General features: G+C 43.5%; 1 protein-coding gene across 1 annotated transcript in view; it reads right to left on the bottom strand.

Annotated features, from left to right (window-relative positions):
• Window positions 1-18,242: 18,242 nt before the first annotated feature.
• Window positions 18,243-20,242, bottom strand: part of LOC140428794 (E3 ubiquitin-protein ligase RNF182) — a 33,531-nt gene continuing 31,531 nt past the window's right edge. Inside the window, exon 2 of the mRNA XM_072515482.1 lies at window positions 18,243-20,030. Within this exon, the coding sequence (XP_072371583.1) occupies window positions 19,177-19,908 (732 nt within the window). The 5' untranslated portion in view covers window positions 19,909-20,030 and the 3' untranslated portion in view covers window positions 18,243-19,176. The remainder of the gene's footprint in view (window positions 20,031-20,242) is intronic.

Raw genomic sequence — 20,242 nt, 5'->3', positions numbered from 1 at the left:
TTTAGTCTGAGATTGTATCCCCTGCTTCTAGTTTTTCCTACAAGGTGAAACATCCTCTCCACGTCCACTCTATCCAGGCCTCGCAGTATCCTGTAAGTTTCAAGAAGATCTCCTCTCATTCTTCTAAACCCCAACGAGTACAGACCCAGAGTCCTCAACTGTTCCTCATACGACAAGTTCTTCATTCCAGGGATCATTCTTGTGAACCTCCTCTGGACCCTGTCCAAGGCCAACATCCTTCCTTAGATGCGGGGCAGTTTTTGCTCACAATACTCCAAATGATGTCTGACCAAAGCCTTATACAGCCTCAGCAGTACATCCCTGATCTTGCATTCAACATGAATGCGAACATTGCATTTGCCTTCCCAACTGCCGACTGAACCTGCACGTTAACCTTAAGGGAATCGTGAACAAGGACTCCCAAGGCCCTTTGTGTCTCTGATTTCCTAAGCATTTCCCCATTCAGAAAATAGTCTATGCCTCCATTCCTCCTTCCAAAGTGCATAACCTCACACTTTTCCACATTGTATTCCATCTGCCACTTCATTGCCCACTCTCTTAGCCTGTCCAAATCCTTCTGCAGCCCTCGGCTTCTTCAATAGTACCTGACCCTCTACAGATCTTTGTATCATCTGCAAACTTAGCAACAGTGCCTTCAGTACCTTCTTCCAGCTCCGACCCCTGAGGCACACCACTAGTCACCGGCTGCCATCCTGAAAAAGACCCCTTTATCCCCACTCTCTGACTTCTGCCAGTCAGCCAATCCTCTATCCATGCCAGAATCTTACCCTTAACATCATGGACTCTTAACTTATTTAGCAGTCTCCTATGCGGCAACTTGTCAAAGGCCACTGGTTCTCCTTTGTTCAACTTCCTTGTTACCCCCTCAAAGAACTCTAACAGATTTGTCAGACACAACCTCCCTTTGACAATGCCGTGCTGACTCAGTCCTATTTTACCATGCACTTCCAAGTACTTCGCGATCTCATCTTTAATAAAGGACTCTAAAATATTACCAATGACAGATGTCAGGCTAACCGGCCTATAATTTCCTGTCTTTTGCCTCCCTCCCTTCTTAAACAGCGGTGTTACATTCACCACTTTCCAGTCCTCTGCAACCCTCCCTGCCTCCAGTGATTCCTGAAAGATCATCACCAATGCCTTCACAATCTCCTCAGCTATCTCTTTTAGGACCCTGGGTGTAGTCCATCTGGTCCAGGTGACTTATCCACCTTCAGACCTTTCAGTTTCCCCAGAACCTTCTCCTTAGTGATGGCCACTACACTCACTTGTGCCCCTGAATCTCCTGGAGCCCTGGTATCCCACAGGTGTCTTCCACAGTGAAGACTGATGCAAAGTAGCTGATCAGACAATTTGTCTTGCTGGAATCCAAATTGCTTTTTCAGAATTTGCTGTGGTGGCACCCTCAACCTGCCCATCTGAGGAACAGAACCACTGCTCTGACTCCCAGCCCGGTAAACTTCAGATGTCACAGAACTACTGCCCAGGCTCCAAGCCTGGTACACTACATACGTTACAGAACCACTGCCCAAACTCCAAACCTGGTACACTACAGATATTACAGAACCACTGCCCAGACTCCAAACCTGGTAAACTACAGATGTTACAGAACCACTGCCCAGACTCCAAACCCGGTACACTACAGATGTTACAGAACCACTGCCCAGACTCCAAACCCGGTACACTACAAATGTTACAGAACCACTGCCCAGACTCCAAACCCGGTACACTACAGATGTTACAGAACCACTGCCCAGACTCCAAACCCGGTACACTACAGATGTTACAGAACCACTGCCTGGACTCTGAGACTGGTACACTACACATGTTACAAGAGATGGATTTGTGTGAGAGAGAGAAGCAGCAGCTGGTTAATATGGGCGATGACACAATGAAAACTGTTCCATTGGCAGAGAAATCTTTTCATTTGCCCTGAAACCTTCTTTAATAATTCCCTAGATGTACCCATCTTCTTCCTTTTATCCTGTGAACCATCCAGAGAATGTTCTTCCTCACATCAGCTCTCTGTTGCTGTTATCAAAGTGAGGGCCCTAGTGCTTGTGAGTTTAGTGTTGCCAACTTTAGTTTAATTAATTTCTTGACCCGTCACAATACAGAATGGTCTTTTATCAAAGTCATCCCAATTTCTGCTGTGTGTGTGTGCCCTAACCCATGGCAAATCCCATTCATCAACTTTGCGTTTACTGGCCTTACATTCGCTTCCAGTCCAGCAAAGCTAACATTTTAAAATCCTCTTGCTTATTTTCAAACCTTTCCAGGGTCTTGATCTTCCCATTTTTGGAATCTCCTCCAACCTTCCAATGCTCTAAGATAAAAGCATTCCTCTCATCCTGCCATTAGAGAATCCTTGATTTTAATCACTGCACTGACACTCCATTGACACAATACCATCATCTGCCTGGGCCCCAAACAGTGGAATTCCATCCCTAAAACCTCTTCTCCTCGCACACCTGGCTGGGGCTGGTTTAGCACAGGGCTAAATCACTGGCTTTGAAAGCAGACCAAGGCAGGCCAGCAGCACGGTTCAATTCCCTTATCAGCCTCCCCGAACAGGTGCTGAAATGTGGCGACTAGGGGCTTTTCACAGAACTTAATTTGAAGCCTACTTGTGACAATTAGTGATTTTCATTTCATTTCGCCTCCTTTACAAAGCGTCTTAATAATAATAATCTTTATTGTCACAAGTAGGTTTACATTAACACTGCAACGAAGTTTCTGTGAAAAGCCCCGAGTGGCCACACTCCGACACCTGTTCGGGTACACAGACGGAGAATTCAGAATGTCCAAATGACCTAATATCACGTCTTTTGGGACTTGTGGGAGGAAACCGGAGCACCCGGAGGAAACCCACGCAGGCTCGGGGAGAACATGCAGACTCCGCACAGACAATGACGCAAGCCGGGAATCGAACCTGGGACCCTGGAGCTGTGAAGCTATAGTGCTAACCACTGTGTTGCCATGCTGCCCACCTTCTTCACCAGCATTATGGTTAAAATGTGAAGTGGGGGCAGCACAGTGGCGCAGTGGGTTAGCACTGCAGCCTCACGGCGCCGAGGTCCCAGGTTCGATCCTGGCTCTGGGTCACTGTCTGTGTGGAGTTTGCACATTCTCCCCGTGTTTGTGTGGGTTTCGCCCCCACAACCCAAAGATGTGCAGGCTAGGTGGATTGGCCACACTAAATTGCCCCTTAATAGGAAAAAATGAATTGGGTACTCTAAGTTTATTTAAAAAAAAATAAATATGTGAAGTGGTTTGGTTTTGATTTGATAACACTCTTGGTAGCGCCTTGGGACATTTTGCTAAAACAAGGTGCTGTAAAAATGCAGCTGTTGTTATTGTGCTTTCTGCAATATGAGACATGACCCATGAGATTCCACAAGATGCAACCTGCAATATATGTCTGGCTTTGATGAGCGAACATTGTGTAATTTCCTCTCACAAATTTCAGCAGATTCCCATGTCCAGACTCAAAACAACATCAGAGTCAGATTGGGAGCACATGGTTCCAATTTTGAATGGTCATTTTGAAGTAAGGAAAACTCAAGCAAAAATACAAAAATATTTTTATTGCCCTCTCCTACATAAGGATGTAGTGAAATTTTTCAGTACGTGTCAGGTAATAGGGACACCTCAAGCAGTAATCAAACCAGCATCTTTGATACCCAGTGCAGCATTTTCCTAGGGTCCTAATTGATCGTGTGGGACCCCTGCCTGAAACAAAAAGTTGGAATCAGTATTTGTGGAGCATAATGGATGTGCTTACAAGATTCCTGGAGGTCATTCCATTGAGAAATATTACAATTAAGGGAGTTGTAAAGGAGTTAACCAATTTTTTTAAAACGGATACAAACTGCCAAATAAATCTAAATCAGTTCAGGGATCCAATGTTGAAGTTATTCAGGGAAGTTATGGATAGCTCAGAAATACATCAATTTAACTCAACCGCATATCATCCAGAACCACAAGGAGCGTTAGAAAGGTCGCATCAAATTTTAAAGACCATGTTGAGGGCCTATAGTCAGGATTATCCAGAGGATTGGGATAAAAGAATTCCATTTCTACTGTTTGCAATTTGGGATGAATCTGATGAATCAACTAAATTCAGTCCATTTGAATTGATTTTTGGTCATGAGGTAAGAGGACCACTTAAATTGATCAGAGAGAAATTGGTGAGTCAATGGGCAGAGATTACATTGTTGGACTATGTGTGAAACTTTCGGGAGAGTTTAACTAGGGCTAGTGAGTTGGCTATAAGACATTTAAAATTGTCATGAGAAAGAGACGGATAAGAAATCAAAAATTTGTAGTTTTGCTCGTGGGGAGAAAGTATTAATATTGTTACCAATGGTAGGTGAACTATTAAAAACAAGATTTTGTGAGCCTTATCAAATTGAAAGGAAACTGAGTGAGGTGAGTTATTTTGATAAGAACGCTATATAGAAGGAAAACTTACAGAGTGTGTCATGTCAAGATCCTCAAAATGTATGTTGATAGAGAAGGAAAGAAGGAGGAGGTGTTGGTCATTATAACTCAGGGAGAAGTGATAAATACAGATGATTCTAAATTTGAAATTCCTAAAATTAGATTGGACAATGGGGAAGTGATAAGAAATTGGGATAAATTACTGAGTTACTTTCTGGAGGAAAATCAAAGTTACCTAAAAGAGTTATTACAGTCACAGAGTGCTGTACGTGGGACCACATTGGAAAGTACAAAAGTAATTACACATGATGTAAATGTAGGAAATGCTACTCCAATTAAACAACATCCATACAGGCTCAATATCCTAAAGTTAGTATAACTATAAAAGGAGATTGGAAGCATGCTTAAGAATGATATCATCAAAGTGAGTTGCAGAAATTGCAGCTCACCTATTGTGATGGTACCAAAACCAGATGGAAAACAATGATTGTGTGTGGACTATAGAAAAGTTAATGATGTTCAAAGTCTGAATCTTATTCCATTCCTCGTTTGGAAGACTGTTGAAAAAGTGGGACAAGCAAATTTATTACCAAACCTGACTTCCTCAAAGGATACTGGCAATTACTTTTATCAGGCAGGGCAATGGAAGTTTTGGCTTTTGTGACGCCAAGTAGTCTACATTAGGTTAAAGTTATGTCATTTGGAATGAAGAATGCGCCAGCAATATTCCAAAGACTAAGCTACAAGGTGATTTCTGGAATAAAGAACTGTGCAGTGTACATAGATGATCTGGTGGTGTTCAATGAAATGCGGAAGGAGCATTTGGAACATTTAAAGGAATTGTTTGATCAATAACAGGAGGCTGGATTGTTAGTAAACTTGGCTAAAAGTGAACTTGCTAAAGCTCAAGTCACATTCTTAGGCCATACAGTTGGACATGGTCAGATGGCCCCACGGAATGTGAAAACGAAAGCTGTTGGGGAGTTTCCAATACCATCAATGTGAGAGATGTTCTGAAATTTCCGGGCATGGTGGTTTCTACCTGAAATTCAGACAACATTTTAGCAGTCTGGGTGCTCCACTGACTGAATTTCTGAAAAAGCACAGTAAATTTCACTGAATGCCAGACTGTCAAGAGGCATTTAATAATCTGAAAGACTGTGTTAACCACTGCACCAGTGTTGGTGGCACCAAATTATGCCAAACAATTTAAGGCGGCAATTGATCGAATGATGTGGATGATGGTCCCATACTGTTGCAGGAATACAATGAAAGAATTGAAAGGCCTGTTGGTTATTTTTCTCGGAAACTAAATACTCATATTTGACCATCAGAAGGAGACATTGAGTTTGGTATTGGCATTACAACATTTTGATATTTATGTTGCTAACAATTGTATATGCAGACCATAATCCATTAAAGATTTTGGAAATGTTTAAGGATCGAAATGCAAGACTATTTAGAGTAAGTTTATTGTTACAACCATTTAATTTAAAAATTATACATGTAGCAGGAAGAGAAAACATGATTGCAGTTGCTTTGTCACAACTTTGAAATGGAGAAGACTGGAACTTTCAAAGGTGGAAAGAAAGACTACAGTCATGTTTAAATGTACATGTTTAAATGTTATATGATATGTATGTTGTAAGTTGTATTACTTGTGTTTAGTAATGAAAAATGCTTAGAGTTAAAAGCTTTGGAAAATGAAGCCATCTTTTTATAGTGCTTGTTCATTTTTATGAAGGGGAGGTGTGATGAATGTAGGGATCTCAGATATAATGTATTACATGTATTTGGTGCAGTAAGGGTTAAACGCCTGGGTTAGTGTTTGTGTGAGACTGCTGCAGTCATGTTTTTAAAAATCCAGGTTTTCAAGACAGCTAAAGCATTGTAAAAGTTTGGGTTCATGGATTTTTATTTGTATTTTATTTGTATTTTTATATCGTGAGGCATTGCGAGCCGGATAGATCCTGGGAGTGGGGTCTCCTGTCTGCCATTGGACATTCTGCGCCGTGGTGAGCTGCTTTTCGGGAGCAGCGTGGCCATTGGATCGTGCCCATTGTGCCACTGTATTGATTAATATTGTTTAAGGGGTAATTGCAAGCTAGTTTTTTGTATGATGTTAAAGATATTTTAATACTGTGTTGGTAATAAACTTTATTTTAATATACCATATCCCTATTTTTTCATATAATCAGTCCTGGAGCGAGGTATCCTTTCATCACAGTCTTATAAAATTAAAATTAAATATTGGGGTTTCAGTCCAGTACCTAGAAAGTGTTGGGGCCTGGTCTGGGATTGTAATAGTGGTCTGATGGTATGTTATTGTCTGGCTTTGTTTTTAAGTGTTCTTGGCTAGGTCCAAGTTATTGCCTGTCTCTGTGTTGATGGTGTGTTGTCTGGATTTGTGTTGATGGTACATTATTGCCTGGGTCTGTGGTGTGATGGTAGGTTATTTTCTGAGTGTATGTTGTGATAGTGCGATATTGCCAGGGTCTGAATTTTGATGGCGTATTATTGCCTGGATCTATGTTGCTGGTGCATTATTGTCTGTGTTGATGGTCCGTTATGATGCTGCGTTACTGTTTGGGTCTGTGTTGTGATTGTGTGATATTGTTTGTGTCTGTGTTGATCGCGTGTTATTGTCTGGGTCTATGTTGATGGTGTGTTATTGTCCGGGTCTGTGTTGATGCTGTGTTATTGTCTGGGTCTGTGTTGTGATGGTGCGTTATTGGTTGGGTCTGCGTTGTGAAGGTGTGATATTGTTTGTGTTTGCATAGATGTTGTGCTATAGTCTGGATCTGTGTTGATGGTGTGTTATTGCCTGGGTCTGTGGTGTGATGGTGTGTTCTTATGTTGATCTGTGCTGTGACAGGGTGTTATTATTGGGTATGTGCTGATGGCGCATTATTGTTTGGGTCTGTGTTGTGATCATGTGTTATTGTCTGATTCTGTGTTAATGGTGTTTTATTGTTTGGGTCTGTGTTGTGATGGTGTGATATTGTTTGTGCCTATGTTGATTGTGTGATATTGACTGTGACTGTGTTGATGCTGAGTTACTGTCTGGGTCTGTGTGGTGATTGTGCATTATTGTCTGCATCTGTGTTGACGGTGTGTTCTTGTGTGGTTCTGCATTGATAGTGTGTTATTATCGGGGTCTGTGTTAATGGCATGGTTTTGTCTGGGTTTGTGTTGTGATGCTGTGTTATTGTTTGTGCCTGTGTTGATCATGTGTTATTGACTGCATCTATGTTGATGCTGAGTTATTGCCTGGGTCTCTGTTGATGGTGTGTTATTGTCTGGATCTGTGTGATGCTGTATTATAGCCTGGGTCTGTGTTGTGACGGTGCATTATGGGTCTGTGTTGTGAAGATGTGGTATTATTTGTGTCTGCGTAGGTGCTGTGCTATAGTCTGGACCTGTGTTGATGGTGTGTTATTGTCTGGGTCTGTGTTGCAATGGTGTGTTATTATGTTGATCTGTGCTGTGGCAGGATGTTGTTTTGGGGTATGTGCTGATGGAGCATTATTGTTTGGGTCGGTGCTGTGATCATGTGTTATTGTCTGATTCTGTGTTAATGGTGTGTGATTGTCTGTGTTGTGATGCTGTGTTATTGTTTGGGTCACGTTGAGATGGTGTGATATTGTTTGTGCCTGTGTTGATCGTATGTTATTGCCTGGGACGGGGTTGTGATACTGTGTTTATGTCGGTGTCTGTGTTGATGTTGTATTATTGTCTGGGGCTGTGCTGTGATGGTGTGCTATTGTCTGGGTCGGGTTTGTGATATTGTGTTTATGTCTGTGTCTGTGTTGATGTTTTGTTATTGTCTCGGTCTGTGCTGTGATGGTGTGTTATTGTCTAGGTTGGTGTTGTGATTGTGTGTTACCGTCTGGGTCTGTGTTGATGTTGTGCTATTTTAAAAAAAATGCGTTTTATTACCAACATGTATCAAAACAGGTTACAACACATAAACACCCTGGGAAACATACTTCCCAGCAATCAACTGTGCAGTCTGTGTTGATGGGGTGTTATTGTCTGGGTCTGTGTTGATGGTGTGTTATTGTCTGGGTCTGTGTTGATGGTGTGTTATTGTTTGCGTCTGTGTTGATGGTGTGTTATTATCTGCGTCTGTGTTGATGGTGTGTTATTGTTTGCGTCTGTGTTGATGGTGTGTTATTATCTGTGTCTGTGTTGATGGTGTATTATTGTCTGGGTCTGTGTTGATGGTGTGTTATTGTCTGGGTCTGTGTTGATGGTGTGTTATTGTTTGCATCTGTGTTGATGGTGTATTATTGTCTGGGTCTGTGTTGATGGTGTATTATTGTCTGGGTCTGTGTTGATGGTGTGTTATTGTCTGCGTCTGTGTTGATGGTGTATTATTGTCTGGGTCTGTGTTGATGGTGTGTTATTGTTTGTGTCTGTGTTGATGGTGTATTATTGTCTGGGTCTGTGTTGATGGTGTATTATTGTCTGGGTCTGTGTTGATGGTGTGCTATTGTCTGCGTCTGTGTTGATGGTGTGTTATTGTCTGCGTCTGTGTTGATGGTGTGTTATTGTTTGCGTCTGTGTTGATGGTGTATTATTGTTTGCGTCTGTGTTGATGGTGTGTTATTGTCTGGGTCTGTGTTGATGGTGTATTATTGTCTGGGTCTGTGTTGATGGTGTGTTATTGTCTGCGTCTGTGTTGATGGTATATTATTGTCTGGGTCTGTGTTGATGGTGTGTTATTGTTTGCGTCTGTGTTGATGGTGTATTATTGTCTGGGTCTGTGTTGATGGTGTATTATTGTCTGGGTCTGTGTTGATGGTGTGTTATTGTCTGGGTCTGTGTTGATGGTGTATTATTGCCTGGGTCTGTGTTGATGGTGTATTATTGTCTGGGTCTGTGTTGATGGTGTATTATTGTCTGGGCCTGTGTTGATGGTGTGTTATTGTTTGCGTCTGTGTTGATGGTGTATTATTGTCTGGGTCTGTGTTGATGGTGTATTATTGTCTGGGTCTGTGTTGATGGTGTGTTATTGTCTGGGTCTGTGTTGATGGTGTGTTATTGTCTGCGTCTGTGTTGATGGTGTATTATTGTTTGCGTCTGTGTTGATGGTGTGTTATTGTCTGGGTCTGTGTTGATGGTGTGTTATTGTCTGCGTCTGTGTTGATGGTGTATTATTGTCTGGGTCTGTGTTGATGGTGTGTTATTGTCTGCGTCTGTGTTGATGGTGTATTATTGTCTGGCTCTGTGTTGATGGTGTGTTATTGTTTGCGTCTGTGTTGATGGTGTATTATTGTCTGGGTCTGTGATGATGGTGTATTATTGTCTGGGTCTGTGTTGATGGTGTGTTATTGTCTGGGTCTGTGTTGATGGTGTGTTATTGTCTGGGTCTGTGTTGATGGTGTGTTATTATTTGCGTCTGTGTTGATGGTGTGTTATTGTCTGGGTCTGTGTTGATGGTGTATTATTGTCTGGGTCTGTGTTGATGGTGTGTTATTGATTGCGTCTGTGTTGATGGTGTATTATTGTCTGGGTTTGTGTTGATGGTGTATTATTGTCTGGGTCTGTGTTGATGGTGTGTTATTGTCTGCGTCTGTGTTGGTGGTGTATTATTGTCTGGGCCTGTGTTGATGGTGTGTAATTGTTTGCGTCTGTGTTGATGGTGTATTATTGTCTGGGTCTGTGTTGATGGTGTATTATTGTCTGGGTCTGTGTTGATGGTGTATTATTGTCTGGGTCTGTGTTGATGGTGTATTATTGTCTGGGTCTGTGTTGATGGTGTGTTATTGTCTGCGTCTGTGTTGATGGTGTATTATTGTCTGGGTCTGTGTTGATGGTGTATTATTGTCTGGGTCTGTGTTGATGGTGTGTTATTGTCTGGGCCTGTGTTGATGGTGTGTTATTGTTTGCGTCTGTGTTGATGGTGTATTATTGTCTGGGTCTGTGTTGTGATTATGTGTTATTTCCTGGGTCTGTGTTGATGGTGTGTTATTATCTGTGTTGATTGTGTGTTATTGTTTGGATCTGTGTTGTGATGGTTTTATTGTTTGGGTCTGCATTGTGATGCTGTGTTATTATCTGAATCTGAGTTAATGGTGTGTTATTGTCTGGGTCTGTGTTGTGATTATGTGTTATTTCCTGGGCCTGTGTTGCTCATGTGTTATTGTGTTGGTATGGGTCTGGGTTAGGTGGACTGACTATGATTTTCACAGTAACTTCATTGCAGTGTTAATGTAAGTCTACTTGTGACACTAATAAAGTTTATTATTATTAGATAAATTGACATCTTTTGTCCAAAGTGTTCGGTAGGGTTACAGGGATAGATTTTGGCGGTTGGCCGGGTTAGACTGCTCTTTCTGAGGATTGGTGCAAACTCAATTGATCAAATGGCCTCTGTCTGCACAGGAGGGTTTCTATGATTCTATATCTAGGGTGGGATTCTCCGACTCCCCGCCGGGTCGGAGAATAGCCGGGGGGGGGGGGGGTGGCATGAATCCCTCCCCCGCCGGCTGCCGAATTCTCCGGCGCCGGGGATTCGGTGGTGGCGGGAATTGCGCCGCGCCGCTCGGGGACCGCTGGCAGTGGCCCCCCTGGCGATTCTCCGGCCCGTGATGAGTCGGGTGGCCGCCCGTTTTCTGCCGGTCCCGCCGGCGTATGCTACGACAGGTACTTACTGGCGGGACCTGGTTCCGCGTGCGGCATCTGGGGTCCTCGGGGGGGTGCGGGGGGAATCTGGCCCCGGGGAGTGCCCCCATGGTGGTCTGACCTGCCATCGGAGCCCACCAATCCATGGGCGGGCCTGTGCCGTGGGGGCACTCTATTCCTCCGCGTCGGCCGCTGTAACAGTCCGCGATGGCCAACGCGGAGATGAACTCCCTGTGCATGCGCTGGGATGATGCCAGCACACGCTGGCACTCCCACGCATGTGCCAACTCGCGTCGGCCGGCGGAGGCCCTTCGGCGCCGGTTGGCGTGGCACCAAGTCCATTCCGCCCCGGCTGGCGCGGCGCAAACCACTCCGCCGCCAGCCTAGCCCCTGAAGGTGCGGAGGATTCCGCACCTTCGGGGCCTCCCGACGCCGGAGTGGTTCACACCACTCCTTCGCGCTGGAGTTGCCCGTCCCGCCGGTTTTCGAAGAATCCCGCCCCTATTTTTTAAAATATTTTTTTATTTTCCTTTTTCACATTTACACCCAACAATAAACAATAATCATTCACGAATGTAATGTCAATCCCCATATCAATAACAACTATCCCATCATCCCAGCAAACCCCAAGCATTAGCCAGCATGTTAACATAAACAAATGACAAAAAGGAATCAGGAATCACCCACAGTCACCATTAACACACACAGCCCCCCTCCCCCCACCCTCCCAGCCCCCACCCCCCCTAATGTTCAATGTGATCCAATTCTCGAAAGTGCACAATGAATAACACCCATGAATTGTCGAACCCCTCCATCCTTCCCCTCAGTTCAAATTTGACCTTTTCAAGCGTCAAGAATTCCAGCAGGTTCGCCCGCCATGCCAGGGCACAGGTTGGAGAGGTTGATCTCCACCCTAACAGGATTCGCCTTTGGGCGATCAACGAGGCGAAGGCTACAACATCTGTCTCCGTGCCTGTTTCCAACCCCGGCTGGTCCAGCACCCCGAATATGGCTCCCAAGGGCCCGGGTCCAGTTTCACGTGCACCACTTTAGTGATTACCCTGAACACCTCCTCCCAGTAATCCTCCAGCTTTGGAAATGATGATTCTATGTCTTGATGGTATGTTATTGTCTGGGTCAATGTGGATGTTATATTATTTTCTGGGTCTGTATTTTTTAATTAAAGGGAAATCCAGCGTGGCCAATTCACCTACCCTGCACATCTTTGGGTTATGGGGGTGAGACCCACGTAGACACGGGGAGAATGTGCAAACTCCACACGGACAGTGATCCAGGGCCGGGATCGATCCTGGGTCCTCGGTGCGGTGAGGAACCAGGGCTAATCACTGTGCCACCGCGCCCCCCCTGTCTGGTCTGTTTTGATAGTATGTTTTAGACTGGGCTTGTGTTGTGATGGTGTGTTATTGTCTGGGTCTGTATTCTGATTGGGTGTTATTGTCTGGGTCTGTATTCTGATTGGGTGTTATATCCTGGGTCTGTGTTGATAGCGTGTTATTATCTTGGTATGGGTCTGATTTAGGTGGATTGGCTATGATAAATTGACCTCTTGTGTCCAAAGTGTTCGGTAGGGTTACAGGGATAGGTTGTGGTGGTGGGCCGGGTTAGACTGCTCTTTCTAAGAGTTGGTGCAGACTCTATTGGCCAAATGGCCTCTGTCTGCACAGGAGGGTTTTCTAAGATTCTATGTCTTGATGGTATGTTATTTTCTGGATCAATGTGGATGTTGTGTTATTGTCTGGGTCAGTGTGGATGTTATGTTATTGTCTGGGTCAGTGTTGCAATGGTGCATTAATTTTTGATTCTATGTTGATTGTATGTTATTGTCTGGGTCTGGTTTGCAGTGGTGCGTTAATGCCTGGGTCAGTCTTGTGGTGGTGTGTTATTATCTGGGTTTGTGTTGTGATGGTGCGTTATTGTCTGGGTGTGTCTTGTGATGGTGCGTTAATGCCTGGGTCAGTCTTGTGATGGTGTGTTATTGTCTGGGTTTGTGTTGTGATGGTGCGTTATTGTCTGGGTTTGTGTTGTGATGGTGCGTTAATGCCTGGGTCAGTCTTGTGATGGTGCGTTATTGTCTGAGTTTGTGTTGTGATAGTGCGTTAATGCCTGGGTCAGTCTTGTGATGGTGCGTTATTGTCTGGGTTTGTGTAGTGATGGTGTGTTATTATCTGGGTTTGTGTTGTGATGGTGTGTTATTATCTGGGTTTGTGTTGTGATGGTGTGTTATTGTCTGGGTTTGTGTTGTGATGGTGTGTTATTGTCTGGGTTTGTGTTGTGATGGTGTGTTATTGTCTGAGTTTGTGTAGTGATGGTGTGTTATTGTCTGAGTTTGTGTTGTGATGGTGTGTTATTGTCTGGGTTTGTGTTGTGATGGTGTGTTATTGTCTGAGTTTGTGTAGTGATGGTGTGTTATTGTCTGAGTTTGTGTTGTGATGGTGCGTTATTGTCTGGGTTTGTCTTGTGATGGTGCGTTATTGTCTGGGTTTGTGTTGTGATGGTGTGTTATTGTCTGGATTTGTGTTGTGATGGTGTGTTATTGTCTGGGTTTGTGTTGTGATGGTGTGTTACTGTCTGAGTTTGTGTAGTGATGGTGTGTTATTGTCTGGGTTTGTGTTGTGATGGTGTGTTATTATCTGGGTTTGTGTTGTGATGGTGTGTTATTGTCTAGGCTTGTGTTGTGATGGTGTGTTATTGTCTGGGTTTGTGTTGTGATGGTGTGTTATTGTCTGGGTTTGTGTTGTGATGGTGTGTTATTATCTGGGTTTGTGTTGTGATGGTGTGTTATTGTCTGGGTTTGTGTAGTGATGGTGTGTTATTGTCTGGGTTTGTGTTGTGATGGTGTGTTATTGTCTGAGTTTGTGTTGTGATGGTGTGTTATTGTCTGGGTTTGTGTTGTGATGGTGTGTTATTATCTGGGTTTGTGTTGTGATGGTGTGTTATTGTCTGGGTTTGTGTAGTGATGGTGTGTTATTATCTGGGTTTGTGTAGTGATGGTGTGTTATTGTCTGAGTTTGTGTTGTGATGGTGTGTTATTGTCTGGGTTTGTGTAGTGATGGTGTGTTATTGTCTGGGTTCGTGTTGTGATGGTGTGTTATTGTCTGGGTTTGTGTTGTGATGGTGTGTTATTGTCTGGGTTTGTGTAGTGATGGTGTGTTATTGTCTGGGTTTGTGTTGTGATGGTGTGTTATTATCTGGGTTTGTGTTGTGATGGTGTGTTATTGTCTGGGTTTGTGTTGTGATGGTGTGTTATTATCTGGGTTTGTGTTGTGATGGTGTGTTATTGTCTGGGTTTGTGTTGTGATGGTGTGTTATTATCTGGGTTTGTGTTGTGATGGTGTGTTATTGCCTGGGTTTGTGTTGTGATGGTGTGTTATTATCTGGGTTTGTGTTGTGATGGTGTGTTATTGTCTAGGCTTGTGTTGTGATGGTGTGTTATTGTCTGGGTTTGTGTAGTGATGGTGCGTTATTATCTGGGTTTGTGTTGTGATGGTGTGTTATTGTCTGGGTTTGTGTTGTGATGGTGTGTTATTATCTGGGTTTGTGTTGTGATGGTGTGTTATTGTCTGAGTTTGTGTTATGATGGTGTGTTATTGTCTGGGTTTGTGTTGTGATGGTGTGTTATTGTCTGAGTTTGTGTCGTGATGGTGTGTTATTGTCTGGGTTTGTGTTGTGATGGTGTGTTATTATCTGGGTTTGTGTTGTGATGGTGTGTTATTGTCTGGGTTTGTGTTGTGATGGTGTGTTATTATCTGGGTTTGTGTTGTGATGGTGTGTTATTGTCTGGGTTTGTGTTGTGATGGTGTGTTCTTATCTGGGTTTGTGTTGTGATGGTGTGTTATTATCTGGGTTTGTGTAGTGATGGTGTGTTATTGTCTGGGTTTGTGTTGTGATGGTGTGTTATTATCTGGGTTTGTGTTGTGATGGTGTGTTATTGTCTGGGTTTGTGTTGTGATGGTGTGTTATTGTCTGGGTTTCTGTTGTGATGGTGTGTTATTGTCTGAGTTTGTGTTGTGATGGTGTGTTATTATCTGGGTTTGTGTAGTGATGGTGTGTTATTGTCTGGGTTTGTGTAGTGATGGTGTGTTATTGTCTGGGTTTGTGTAGTGATGGTGTGTTATTGTCTCGGTTTGTGTTGTGATGGTGTGTTATTGTCTGGGTTTGTGTTGTGATGGTGTGTTATTATCTGGGTTTGTGTTGTGATGGTGTGTTATTGTCTGGGTTTGTGTTGTGATGGTGTGTTATTGTCTGAGTTTGTGTCGTGATGGTGTGTTATTGTCTGAGTTTGTGTAGTGATGGTGTGTTATTATCTGGGTTTGTGTTGTGATGGTGTGTTATTGTCCGAGTTTGTGTAGTGATGGTGTGTTATTATCTGGGTTTGTGTTGTGATGGTGCGTTATTGTCTGCGTTTGTGTTGTGATGGTGTGTTATTGTCTGAGTTTGTGTTGTGATGGTGTGTTATTATCTGGGTTTGTGTTGTGATGGTGTGTTATTGTCTGAGTTTGTGTTGTGATGGTGTGTTATTGTCTGGGTTTGTGTTGTGATGGTGTGTTATTGTCTAGGCTTGTGTTGTGATGGTGTGTTATTGTCTGAGTTTGTGTCGTGATGGTGTCTGGGTTTGTGTTGTGATGGTGTGTTATTGTCTGGGTTTGTGTCGTGATGGTGTGTTATTATCTGGGTTTGTGTTGTGATGGTGTGTTATTGTCTGGGTTTGTGTTGTGATGGTGTGTTATTATCTGGGTTTGTGTTGTGATGGTGTGTTATTGTCTGGGTTTGTGTTGTGATGGTGTGTTCTTATCTGGGTTTGTGTTGTGATGGTGTGTTATTATCTGGGTTTGTGTAGTGATGGTGTGTTATTGTCTGGGTTTGTGTTGTGATGGTGTGTTATTATCTGGGTTTGTGTTGTGATGGTGTGTTATTGTCTGGGTTTGTGTTGTGATGGTGTGTTATTGTCTGGGTTTCTGTTGTGATGGTGTGTTATTGTCTGAGTTTGTGTTGTGATGGTGTGTTATTATCTGGGTTTGTGTAGTGATGGTGTGTTATTGTCTGGGTTTGTGTAGTGATGGTGTGTTATTGTCTGGGTTTGTGTAGTGATGGTGTGTTATTGTCTCGGTTTGTGTTGTGATGGTGTGTTATTGTCTGGGTTTGTGTTGTGATGGTGTGTTATTATCTGGGTTTGTGTTGTGATGGTGTGTTATTGTCTGGGTTTGTGTTGTGATGGTGTGTTATTGTCTGAGTTTGTGTCGTGATGGTGTGTTATTGTCTGAGTTTGTGTAGTGATGGTGTGTTATTATCTGGGTTTGTGTTGTGATGGTGTGTTATTGTCCGAGTTTGTGTAGTGATGGTGTGTTATTATCTGGGTTTGTGTTGTGATGGTGCGTTATTGTCTGCGTTTGTGTTGTGATGGTGTGTTATTGTCTGAGTTTGTGTTGTGATGGTGTGTTATTATCTGGGTTTGTGTTGTGATGGTGTGTTATTGTCTGAGTTTGTGTTGTGATGGTGTGTTATTGTCTGGGTTTGTGTTGTGATGGTGTGTTATTGTCTAGGCTTGTGTTGTGATGGTGTGTTATTGTCTGAGTTTGTGTCGTGATGGTGTCTGGGTTTGTGTTGTGATGGTGTGTTATTGTCTGGGTTTGTGTCGTGATGGTGTGTTATTGTCTGGGTCGCTTTTGTTGGTGAGTTATGTAAGGATCCTTATGTTTAAATCTTACTTTCCTGTGTAATCCCCTTTTTGCTCTGTTCTGTTGGCTGCTACAATACTGCAGACCCATGGATTTAACTTTTGAATCTGGACGATTACTGTAACACCCCCAATCTAATGTGCTATTTGGACTGGTCTGAGGACTCACCTCAGTGCAGTGTGCTATGTGGCATAGTCCAGTGATATCACATTTTGATGGACTTGGCTAGCAGTCAATCGACTCCTCTGAAATCCCAGTGCTTGTTGGTTTTTGATTCTAATTGGTTGAAGGAGTTCCAGGACATTCTGGAAAAGAAGGCAGACTCCAATTTTGAATTCAGTTCTATTTTGACTCAGGAGAGTGGGGAACACAGGTTTGGACTCTCTCAATAACCTTATGCTTGGTGATTAAAAGGCTGCAAACCGTCTCTCCAGCCAGTTTATGAAAGTTTAATTTCAGATTAAAAGGCTTCAATCAGTCTCGCTCTGAAGGCCACCTGTGAAAGCTTAACCCCTGTTTGAAAGGCTGAGAAAAGCCAAGTCTGATATCTCTCCAGAGATCTCTAGAGGTCTTGAGGGAAAAACTTTTTTCTCTCTCTCAACTGCAGTTAGTTCTAATATGCAGAAAGAGTAGGCCAATGGTCAAGAGGCAGAGTGGATGGAAACTACTCTTTTAAAATCTGAGGCAGAGAATTCTAATTTTATTTCAGTGAGACTGAAACCAATCTGGTGGTCGTCAGTCAAGTGAAAGTGACTCCCCAGAGGCAATTCGACAGTCTGCAGGTTCTAATTGAAGGCACAAACTAGAAAGTCCGACTCAATCGGTATATTTCAACACTTCGCAGCCCGGGAAGATTGCCAACCACAAGGACTACAACCTCAGCAGCGAAGATACTCATCTCTCACACCGTTTTAATTCCCATTGTTTGGGTCTGCATTGTGACACTGTGTTATTATCTGCATCTGTGTTAATGGCATGTTATTGTTTGGGAATTGTTGTAGTGGTGTGTTATTGTTTGGGTCTTCGTTGTGACAATGTGTTATTTTCTGTGTCTGTGTTGATAGTGTTTCATAGTCTGGATTTGCATTGTCATAGTGTATTATTGTCAGGATCTGTGTTGTGGTAGTGTGTTATTTTTTGGGTTTGCATTGTGACGACGTACTTTTGTCTGGGTCTGTGTTGATGGTATGTTAGGTGTTTTATTGTTTAGGTCTATGTTGTGGTGGTGTTATTGTTTAGGTCTGCGTTTTGATGGTGTGATACACTGGGTCTGTGTTTTTTAGCACTCTGTTCCAAATGCTATGTTGAGAACCGACAAAACAAACACCCGACCGAGAGCAGCAACAGCTGCTGAAAACCCCTGGATCTAAATTCTGAACCCACTTTGCAGTCACAATTCGTGCTCTGATCTGAATTAGCTGAATTAATACTTTTTAATATTTTTAACTACAGGATTTTTAATGTATTTGCACTTTATAAAAGCAAATGTTAACATTGATTTGTTATTGATCCAGTTCCGCCTCCCGGGATTTTTATCGAAAATATTGTATTTTGATCAAATCAGTTGTTTGATTCCAGAAATGAAAGAGCTCCAGGAACCCATATGGTTTGTCGCCTTGCGCTTCTTGTGTCTTGTTCTTACCAGTTTGAAGCCATTCTGCTACCAGAGAAACTCGGGACACTTCAACAAATATTGCGGATAGATGCTGCCATTTGCAGAAACACTGGCACGGCGGTACAGTGGTTAGCACTGCTGCATGACAGTATTAGGGATCCGGGTTCAATTTTGGCCTCGGGTGACTGTCTGTGTGGAGTTTCCATGTTCTCCCCGTGTCTGCGTGGGTTTCCTCCGGGTGCTCCAGTTTTCTCCCACAGTCCAAAGATGTTCAGGTTAGGTGGATTGGGCATGATAAATTGCCCCTTAGTGTCCAAAGGTTAGGTTGGGTTACGGGGATTGGGCGAGAGAGTGGGCCTAGGTTAGGCTGGGTGCAGACGGGCCGAATGGCCTCTTTCTGCACTGTAGGGATTCTATGATTTTCTGTGTTATCTGGAGCTGATCCAAGGTGTGAATTATGATGCTATTAGTATCCCAACCATTTATACCCTGTCTTACTTAACTCCTATCAAAAATAACATTAGAACAAAGACTATAGCCCAGTCTGGCCCCATTTTTAGGCTACCCTCATGGTAAATTGCCCTTTTTCTCTGAGCTACCTTCCCAGCTGGAGACATGAATGTTAATGACATTAGACCTAATGACAATACATGCAATCAATTCAACAGCAAGGTCGCAATGCGATGTACACATTTAAACATAATTCCAAACTGCTGTAGAATTGGGAGATTACATTTCATTTCTGTACCAAATGCTGCCCAGTATTTGTTGTTATCTGGTCAAACAGTGCAAGGTTTCATGGACGACACATTGACAGAACCCGTAAACTACACATAGGACGAGACTTGAAGGGACAAGGCTGATGAAGATGATCCCAAGCGTGACATTCTGAATCACCAGCAGATAGATGCCAAGGGGAATCGAGCTGAAATACAATAGTCCCAAAGTCCAAGTGAGGAAGTGCGGAAATCCCTTCCAGAGACAGGGCCGGCACCTGTCTGTCACCTGCTGGCAAGATACGGATGTCAGGGAGTCCAAGCTGGAGGGCTTGTAGCTGATGATCGGTAATATGTTGCCGTTGTCTGTTTCAGATGATTCTCTCTGGGGGTCCGTTAAGGCAATAATCAGGTAGTTTGAGGAGTTGCTGAGGTTTGCGAGATTGGCCGGTGTCAACATCAGCTCAGACGATGACCAATTCTTGGCCTTGTCTGGCTGGCTGAGCACTGCCATAATGTGGGGGTCATCCTGCAGGCGGCAGACCCTCTCTTTCGCCAAACTTGTCTCCTGTCTGCAGAATGGACAGCTGATGGTGTGGGCCGAGGAAGATTTCAGGTTGGCAACCTTCTGAAGACACTTTGTACAAACGCGGTGTTGACAGTTTAGCACCTTGGGCTTTCTGGTGTGTACATCATAACAATTGTAGCAGATCCTGCACTCCAACTCACTCAACGTCTCGAGGTGAGGGTGGTTGCTTTCTGTCCCACATATCTGCTGCTGGCTCATAGTCACCAGCTCGACCACACTAACTGCAAATTGTCAGCATGTCTCCTCACACTGGGGGTTACTCAAACCTCAGGACATGGGGTCTCAGGGTCATTACAGGACAGTCACCATTCAGCCCCTCCCTGTAAAAGAGAAGAGAAACTGGGTAATGTCATAGTTTCCATGGTTACAACCCTATTCTCAATGACACCAGGCTACGTATTGGCCAGGTCAGGCTTGGATAGTTCTGGTTAATAAATGGGTACAGGATAAAATCGACCTTTCCACACCAAACCCCATCCATCTTCTAATCATCGTCAAGCCGTTAAAATCCATCAGCAATTCAAGATATGCC

This window comes from Scyliorhinus torazame, chromosome 8 (genome assembly GCF_047496885.1).
Source record: "Scyliorhinus torazame isolate Kashiwa2021f chromosome 8, sScyTor2.1, whole genome shotgun sequence".
NCBI classification, from domain to species: Eukaryota; Metazoa; Chordata; class Chondrichthyes; order Carcharhiniformes; family Scyliorhinidae; genus Scyliorhinus; species Scyliorhinus torazame.
The sequence above is the reverse complement of the archived record's forward strand: the minus strand, read 5'-3'. Positions and strand labels throughout refer to the sequence as shown.